This window comes from Cavia porcellus, unplaced genomic scaffold, assembly GCF_034190915.1.
Source record: "Cavia porcellus strain 051 isolate PalLab524CR breed Dunkin Hartley unplaced genomic scaffold, mCavPor4.1 scaffold_3, whole genome shotgun sequence".
NCBI classification, from domain to species: Eukaryota; Metazoa; Chordata; class Mammalia; order Rodentia; family Caviidae; genus Cavia; species Cavia porcellus.
Window position 1 is genome coordinate 4,817,444 of NW_026947486.1, and position 9,856 is coordinate 4,827,299.

At 40.1% G+C, this 9,856-nt stretch overlaps 1 protein-coding gene across 1 annotated transcript in view; it reads right to left on the bottom strand.

Moving 5' to 3' along the window:
- Positions 1-8,068, bottom strand: part of Tmem47 (transmembrane protein 47) — a 28,366-nt gene extending 20,298 nt beyond the window's left edge. Inside the window, exon 1 of the mRNA XM_063245679.1 lies at positions 7,690-8,068. Coding sequence (XP_063101749.1) covers positions 7,690-7,915 — 226 coding nt within the window. The 5' untranslated portion in view covers positions 7,916-8,068. The remainder of the gene's footprint in view (positions 1-7,689) is intronic.
- Between the last annotated feature and the right edge of the window lie 1,788 nt (positions 8,069-9,856).

Sequence of the window (9,856 nt, forward strand, 5' to 3'; positions counted from 1 at the left end):
GGATAGCCCATCTTTCAAACAAATCACACCAAAATTAACACTTTTCCTACAAATATTGAAGACAAATAGCAATTTGTCTTTTACAAACAACGAAAATGGCCACTATGTGCATTATAAAGAAGATAAGTAAATCAAGAAAAGTCATTTCTTCCTCTCTTTGGGTCAGGTGGTAGAACTAGGAATATACTCTAGATTTCATTCACAGAATACAATGGCAGTGTTTTTAGTGATTATTTGGGTTAGGGATCTTAAACATGATAGCAATAAAATCCTTTATGATAAAAATTTGAGTTTGGGTAGGTGCTTTTTTGTACAGAAAATATCTAATTCTCTGAGTGGGATGTGGTGGTACACATCTGTAATCCCAACACTTGGGAGCATGAGGCAGGAGGATCACTGTAAGCTCCAGGCCAGTCTGAGCTACATAGGGAATTCAAGGCCAGTCTAAACTATATAGTGAGATACTGTCTCAAAAACAAGGGCAAGAGCGGGGTGAGGAGCCAGGAATTTATTTCAGTGGTGTGGCATCTCCCTGGCATAAGTTCCTGAGTTTGATTCCTAGTACAAAAAAAAAAAAAAAAAAGAAAGAAAAAGAAAGAGAAGGAAGTAAATAATTCAGGAATCCAACTTCTACTATTGAACAGACAGCATGGTTAGTGACATTATCTCTGGAAACATGGCTCATTAAACTGTTATTTTAAACTTCACAACAGCTAGTAAACCCACAGAAACCAAAATGATACAATTATTTTTCCTGATTCTTTGAAATAATGAGTATTACACTGTTGTATATTTTTAAGTGGGAGTCTTAGTGCATAAGATTGGAATACAATAGAAACTTCACGATCTAATAGAGCCCCCTGAATACTACATAAACCTACCAGCAAAAAGTTTAAGAAAACACAAATGTCTAATTTTCAAGGAAGCTGATCCATTAATTTGTAAAAACTGTTAAGATTTATTTGTCAGTCCTTTTGCAGTATGAGGTTGCAATTCTGGTTCAAGCAAAATCTGTTTTCATAAATTATCTTTTAATAAAGCCAGAATGTAGTATGTATAATGGAAATATATTCATTTAATCAATTGAAGAAACTTACATGGCTGGCTTCCACATTCTTGTACAATTATTTTGCAACTTAAAATTAATTGTTGTTTTAAAGAACCCCATCATAGATAAACTTAATAGACTAGCCATGATAAAAGTTTAAATCTGATAACAAACATCTAAAACAGAACTCATTCAGTAACATATGAATTTTCATCTCTTTGCAGACTTTAAATTCAATGTATGTGAAAACAAATCATGAATGAAAAAATCTTATAAAAGTACCTATTTTACATGTAGTCTTTAATCTCCCTACCCAAAATTCCATGCTACAGTCCTTAAAACTATTAAAGAGATACTTACATGCAAGATTAAATAAAATTTGAAAACCAACCCTGCAAAAATACTATGGCAAAGTGCAATCTCTTTAGTGACTCTTTAGCATTGTCTTATGCTCCATTTCCTTGTTGACGCAATACGATTTGACTGAATTATTTTAAAATCTTTTACTCTAAGTGTGCTATGATTTTGCAATTCAATATGACAATTATCAAGAGAACTGTTATTCATACAAACAAAAAGGAAGCACACAGAAACAATTCTGCAACTCCAGTTTCCCTCTAATACTGCAAAAACATGGCTCCTGTCTGAAATTTTAAAATTTTAGTGGCCGTGTATCAAGAATCTCATCAGATGTATTTACATTTTTCCTTAAAAGGACTAAAATATTATCCGACAACAAGAGTAACACAATCAGTCTAGGTTCCTAATCACTTTGTCCCTTGGTAATCTGAAATTATATACCAAAGATGATCTATATTCATATATCTGTACCTCTGTATTTGTGGATTGGTTAGGTTTTTGAGTTCATTTTATCCTAAATCCAAAGTGACTGCGGACAAGTGAGCAATTATTAAAGCTACATATTGGTTGAAGGGACTTTTTGAGTTCAGAAGCTATTTGGTTGTCGTTGGTTTTTAGAGGCAACAAACTACACTGATTTGCAGCTAGTCTCTCTCAGATGGTATACTCTAACAAGAATTAGGGTCCTGAACCTGAGATGGCCACATGTCTTCTGCATAACCACAGAATGTAACAAAACAGATATGCAGACACGTGATTTCTCAGGTTACTTCACTAGAGAGTCTCATTTTCTAAGGAAGCCACTCATCCTATAAGAAATCAAAATATCTTGAGATAATCCCATCCTAGAAAGACCAGCTGTTGGCACTCCAGCCAGAATTCTAGCTGAGAAGAGCTTCCCAATCACTCCCTTCAAGGTGCTAAATCTCTGAATAAAAGTAACTAGAAAGGAATCCTACATTTCCAGATGTTTCAGTCCTGGCCACTGAAGTCATCCTCAGCCATAGCTCCAGATATCTTGGATCAGAGTTAGCTTACTCTCATTTAGCTCTATCTGAATTCCTAACACATACAATCTAACAGCATAATAAAATGGTTATTTTACACCATTAATTGTTGGCCTAGTTAATTTTCCAGCAGTAGGAATTGAAAGTCTTGGTAAAAAGCTATCTGTACTATCAACTGACTAGGACTTTCATAAATTTACAAAACTTGTCACTCTTCTCAATAATATATGTGCTATTCACTACTATTTACTGTGAGACTGATAATAAATGATGTATTTGGTCTACAATAGTACTGGAAAAATATATAGCTACTGGATAATACTTTTGTAAACACAACTTACCAAGAGCATTATTAAATGCTAGGTAATATTAATCACTATTTAAAACTGAAAATAAACAAAAATTTCTTTGAAAAACATAAATACTATTACTTTGATATTTTTTTAAAAAGTTCTCCCACTGAAAAAATCACTTTGACTTTGTTCTTATAATGTTTAATATAAAAAATAAAACTTTTCACATATTTAATGTTCATGACAAATCATTTGAAAACTTTTTTTGTTTGTTTGTTTTTTTGGTGCTGGGGATTGAACTCATCAACTTGTGCATTCCAGGCAGACATTTATGCTGCTGAGCTCAATCCCCGGTCCAAACCATTTGAAAACATTAAGCATGTTGTATGACATCACATGATTGGTAAGTGGCCTCATTCTGGTCAATTACAACTCAAAATCTCATGTGTTCTTCATAATATCCTCTCTGCCTCAGGACTGCTATAATTCTGCATAGTTCCTGCAAAGGTTTGTTGTAGTATTTAGGTCACATGTTCAAAACACATATTTTGAAACATGTAAAACTACTTTTACAAGTATATTTAGTAGTCTGGTTATATCTGTGGCCTCTCTTAGCAGTCTTACTATTGAACAGAAACAAAGGAAATTCCGGAAATGTATTCCCAACAGCAGGTAAAGTCTATTGTATGAGATACTGTTTTGTTTGTTTTTGTTTTATTTGAAATGTTTTATTAAAGGCCAGGATTTTCACATGCCCATGAAATCCCTTTGCTGCCAAATACAGATCTGAGTGGCTCCCTGGAGATTACAATCCTTCTATCCTTCTATGAATGTGAACAAAAGAGGAATTATATTTGCCCACAAATTAAAATGTCCTTATAAAAGAAAAGCTAAGGAAGTTGAAATTCTAGAAGATATCAAAGAAGTCATCATGAAGATCTTGAAGTAATTTGTTTTTGGCTTTCACTGGTTTATTAGTTGAAAACAGTTTGGTACTATCTGGTAGTGTTCTTTTTCACCCATTTATGTTATATAGGTTGAGCAAAACTGCATTTGTCCTATAATTATTTCTGTAGAGGAAGCCAGAAGTTATAACTGTAGAGACCTCCAGTTGCTGAGCTGTTTATAAACATGTACCAACATCAGCTTTCCGGTAACAAGCAGAACCTTTCCTGGAACAAATAACATTGTGAGGTTTCTCAATGAAACGTTTGTTTTAAGGTACAGAATCAGAATATATACAGATGATACTTGAAGTCACAATAACCATATTTCAGATTTTCTAAGGATTGCAGGTGTTCAGAGTGCTCTGTTTATCTAAGGTACTACTTAAAGCAGGATTTCTTATAAATTCCTTTAAAAGTGGATTTTATGCTAAAATTTTAAAAATGAGCTACATGTAAGCACTCTTGCAACTGGAAATAACAACATTCACCAGTTATCTACATATAATGCAGTGTCATTTCAAAACTACTAGTGACTCATGTCACAAATGTTGCTATTTTTAGGGCAGTGGATGAATGATATTAATGTTATTGCTTAAAAAACACTATGTGATCAAATATGCTGTGGATGGAAAGATGGATAAATGCACTTGATATATGTCCAAATTATTGTCAGCAAAATGTATTCATTTGGCCACCACTATGCCCTTGATTTTGTAAAATTAATAAATCACACAAACAACAAAAATCACTCTGCTTTACATGAAATAGCTACATATTTCTACAACTTAAAAAAGGAATATAAAATCACCAGCATGAGACTGTACAGTCCACTTGATATTGAGTTTCAGCTGTCAGCATTCTATACCTACCTGAACCATCCTATTAGATCTAAGGATTCTTTTACAATTGCTGTCTGTGAGATCCTAACTATATCCTATAAAAGTTATCAAAACTAAACATGAGCACGCAGAAGCCTAAAACATTACTATACTTTGAGTAAGATTTAGGATTTATTAAAAGGCCAGCCAAAACAATAGTGAGGAAAATTACCCTTAGAAAGGAATTCTGTGGCTAGCAGCCATATGAGTACAGCATATTGTAAACTTCCTAGCACACACACATCTCCCCTTTCCCACGATGGATGACAGTCAGTTAAGCTGTTTTCTCATTTGTTTGTGTGTGTGTGTTCTTTTAAAATACAGTTTAAAATCAGGTCCTGAACTGTCCCCATACATTGAATTGGGACACAGAGAAAAGCATTACAGCTGACATACAACCAGATTATTTCTTGCTGGGAGTGCTGACGCAACCTTCAACAGACCAGGACACATGAGGCATGGTTCTGCCTTTGCTTAAGACCATAAAATGGGTTATAAACAGCAAACTATGCATATTTGGTATCAAAATTAAAACACAAGTTTAAAAATAATGGCTCGGGCAAAAGTTTCAGTAGAAACCGTGCCTAACTGCAACATACTGTTGTCAAAAGAAACATTCCAGAAATTTTCCATGTGTAAATATTAGCTTGCCTCTTCAAGGCAGTTTTTATTCTAATTAAGACAAAGGTTTTTAATTAAGCCCGTGAAGATCCTGGTGAAGGTCCTTTAGTAAACCTGTCTTTGGTGGTTCCTCCTAAGGTAATTCATTTCGAGAGATACTAAAGTGGATCTCTTAAAATCTTCAGAGAAGACATTTTCCTCCCTGCCTTCTGCTACTCCACATAGCAAACAGACTGAAAAAAATCTGCCTGCCTTTTGGAACAGGCAAGAAAAGCATCACTGGTTTCTATTCAGGCGTCCTTCATTTCAAAACACTGGTGGACTGAAGCCTCAAGTCCACATAACATTTTTAAGAAAGCACATTATGTAAGTGCAGACATAGAACAATTTTCCACATTTTATTTCTTTTCCCCTCCCCCACCTCTCAACCAAGGAGAGCAAAACTAACTGCTACTATATAAACTCAAAAACTTGTTCCAGAGAGCCTCCAACAAAACCATCTCTATTTGCTAACCATTTGCTTACAAACGGTGCCTTTTTCTGGGCTGAAAAATATTTTTAAGCAAACTAAGACTAAAGTTGATTTTCAGGAACTCAAACAGAAGTAAATGATGAGGCATGGGTATATATGCAAGAAGGGAGAATAAAGGGGCTGAGGGTGGGGGTGGCCAGAAACTGCCTGGCTTTGATTTTTACTTTGCAAGAGTTTTATTACCACTATATTCGCATTAATCTTGTATCTCCCTATTTCTTTGCCTAGAAGGGGGGGGGGGCTGAAATGAATGGGTATGAAAGCAATTAAGGAAAGATTAGCAAACACTGCGCACCACTAAAACTTGAGCTGGCTTTCAACCATTCCCTGAATTCCTGTCTATTAGAAAAGGATACCGGCCTGAAAAGCAAATGGGAGTTGAAGCTAGTTTCTCTAACCCATCTGAAGCCTTTATGCAATCAGAGGGCTATTATTTCAGGAGACAGAGAGAAAGGGGCAAAAGATTCACGTTGCTAAGGAGACATGCCTAAACTGGCATTCCTACATAAATTTCCATTTCTATCGAAGAGGAAAAAGGAAAGATATTTTCTCCAAAGTTTATTTGGATCCCCTGGTTACAGAAGAAAGGCATTTTGCCGGTTTATTTTATCTTTAGTTGTAAACAACCAACCCTGAAAGAATTAAAAGACCTAAATGTTGACCTCCTGCTGTCAACCAGTCCCCTCCACGGTGAATTAATCAACAAAGAGAAAAGCCTTCAATGGGAATTCTGAGGTAGTAACAAAGAAAAAGGCTTTTAGAAATACAAAATTAAATTTATGGAAGATACTTAACGAAGTAAGCTAATCTGTCTTACAACATGAAACAAAAGACAAAGGAAAATCAGATTTCTGTGCTACTTCAACTTTATTGGAACTTGAAACGGTTCCAGTAAAGCTTTATAAATAGTCTCAAAGATATAAAACTGTCAGAAACGAATTTAATGAGTTTCTCAGTTGAGTGTGTTTGCGTGTGTGTGTGTGTGTGTGTGTGTGTGTGTGTGTAGAAAAATCACTGGTAAGTCTTCTCCCTGTATCCCGCTTTCTCTGTGCGGACAACAGCTGCTGGGAGATCAAGAAGATAAAAAAGGAAGAGTACCCCGTAAGAAAAGGAAGTTGGCCGATTTGCCTACAGGCATAGTTAGAGCGCGGGGGAAGGCAGCTGGAGGGTCTAGGAAGGAATAAAGTCATAAAGTCCCCACCCCCTATCCTATCCCTTTACAGCTTTCAGGGCTCTCTGAATGAGGCATAACTTCCAGGCAACTATGTGTAGCTCTAGAAGGGAAAGATCTGGAGAAGGAGTTTCTTACAGTGGAAGACAAAGAAGAAATCAATGGAGTCACCAAAAAAGGCAAAAAATCGAGACTGTCTCTCCTAGCTCGACATACCACCTCAGAATTTAAGGAAATAAAACCCAAAGCGAAATTAACTTGGGGGGGGGGGCGGTAAGGGTGAAGTCAAACAGGCAGGAACGTGAGCTGTGAGAGGTAAACTCAGGCAAATTCCTCTTTGAAAGTAGGGAAAACTGAGTAGAAAACTCACACATCTTGGTAGGTTCGGGCGTTTTTTGCCCGTATCTTTTAAACACGGGCGCTGAAAGCGTTCCATTTCTTACACAGCCACTTCGCCCTCGCCTTAAATGATACCAGTTACCCGAAATAGCATCCGCTTTACTCCAGGACGGCGGGGTAGAGAGGGAGGCGGCCCTGGGAAGAGGGACAGGGCGGGGACGTCGCTTTAGGTTTGGTGACCGCGCGGGCGAGGTGGGTGCCGGCAGAGATGTGGCCGGAGAGCGAGCGGGGCGCCTGAGAGCCGAGGAGCGGAGAAGGCAGGCCCGGGCCCGGGCAGGGGCCCGGAGCGGGGGAGGAGGGGGAGGAGGGGGTGCGGCGGGGCGCGGGGCGCGGGGCGGGGGCGGAGGGGTGCGTCGGGGCGCGGGGCGCGGGGCGCGGGGCGCGGGGCGGGGAGGGGAGGGGAGGGGAGGGGGCGCGCGCGCCGGGCCCTCACCGCTGCTGAGCGTGGACTCGCAGTGCCAGATGTCCAAGCTGGCGGGTTTCCGACAGGACTCCCACAGGGACAGGTAGTACTGGTGGTCGGCCGTGACCCAGGCCGGGCTCAGCACGGCCCCCAGGTCCAGACACAGCGCCAGGAAGATGCACACCAGCCCGACCAGCTTCAGCGGAGTCAGCACCGACACGCGCACCTCCTCCATGCCGCTGCCCGCCGAAGCCATCCCGGGCGCCGCTCCGCCCGCCCCTCCGGAAGCGAGGACACCTGGCAGGTCCGGAGAGCTGCGAGCCCGACCTCCGGACCGGGAGAGCAGCCGAGGTGCACGCGGCGCGCGAGGACGCGTCTGTCTCTCGGGGTTGTGCGCCTCGCGCCGCGAAGATGTCTCTGTGGGTGCGGCTGCCCTGTGCGGGGGTCGCCGGCAGCCGCAGCGACACGGATCCCGTCGCGGACCTCAGTATGCTCTGCCCGCGCCCGCTCCGCCTCTGAGCGGCCAGGCTTGCTCCGCCCTGGCCCCTCCCCGGGCTGCAGGAGGCGGTGCCGGGCGCGAGGAGCCGTGGGTCCGCACCAGCGAAGCTTTAAGCTCCAGCTCTTGGCGCCAGAGGCTCCCCCTGCCCCGCCCCTGACCCTCTGGCTCGCTGTAGTTCTTTCAAATGGTCTGCCGGTGACCCGCCCCTGACACCACTCCCAGTCACTTGAATTTCCTTTTCTAGGAACCAAGGGTAGAAGGCGTTTTCTAGAAGGCGTCAGATATGTGGAATCCTAGTTTTCCTAGGTTATGGCCATGGAGCAAGGATGACTCCGCTGTCTCAGTAATATAACGTTGTTTTCCCAAGGCCAGTTTCACTTGCTGGGTATTTGAAAAAGGAAAAGTGATGGAGAGCTTCTCGTTCTCTTTTTTAAACCCAGAATGGGCCCAGGGGCTCCAGGATCCCTATTTCCTCAGTTCTTCAGTCCTTACCTGCTCCCCTCCTTCCCCGCTGCCTGTTTGCTTCTATGGGCTTGTCTGCTTTATGCACCTCCGAAGTAGAGCATTTGCTCAGGGCACTCTGGCGCTAAAATGGGAATGTTAGCTTTTGCAAAATGTGAAGTAAACCTTATATGGATTTCTACTTTTTCGACCTTTGCTGGCTAAAACCTTAATTAATTCTGCTTTACAGTATGCCCAGCTAGATCTGAATCAGTACCTCGATATTAAGCTGCCCTTGTTTCTAACATGCTCTAGTCCAGGGCCTGCAATAAGGAAAAGTGGTATAACTCTCCCCTGGGAAACTAACCAATCTACAAGTATGTATTTATTGAGCACCTACGGCTTATGGATTCAGCCCAATAAGGCAATGTCTAGTTCTTAGATTCATATTGTTGCCCAATGCATACTAATCATCCCATGAAACTGAAATTGCAATTCTGTATTGAAAAATTCAGAATGTAATTGGTGGGCTATCTGTTAACTACTTTCCATCTTTTTATATATGTGAAACAATTTGATAACTAAGATTATTCACAAAGGCCAATGAATGTTCTTCATTCATCACCTCCAAAACTTGATGGGAAACACATGCAGAGATTAAGACCTAAATAATTGAAGAAATATCCTCTCCAATTAAGAAATGTCATCCCTCATACTGCAGAATGTCATACTTTTTGTTGGTTACAATTCTTCCTCTTCTAATACTTCTGAACAGAAGCTACACATTGTGTGTAAGAAATGAGAAAGTGTTTCATGATTTGAAAATAAGAATAAACTCTTGGAAATTTTTTAAATACCATATTTTACTTATATTTATAAGCCTAAGAACTGATTATTGCCTCTTACATGTCCATCATTACGCTAATTACTACAGAACCCTAAAAAGATCAATACTTGAGCAGAGTTACTTAACCTAGAACTTCCAAAAGCTTCTTGGCCTCTCCGATGGAAAGAGGCCTTGGCACATTTCCTTAAAAACATTCCTTAGGAACACAGGAAGCATAAAAACAAGAATAATGAATAGAGGTGACCAGGCTTGTGATGTTTTCCTTTTACCTGGAATATGTTTTTGAACTTACATACATTCATATGAGATCTTTAAGAAATTCATTCATTCAAAAATTCTCCAAGATATATCATTTTCCCTTTAATAAGTTATGTTGAACCATATAATACCATATTATCATTTTTATTCCC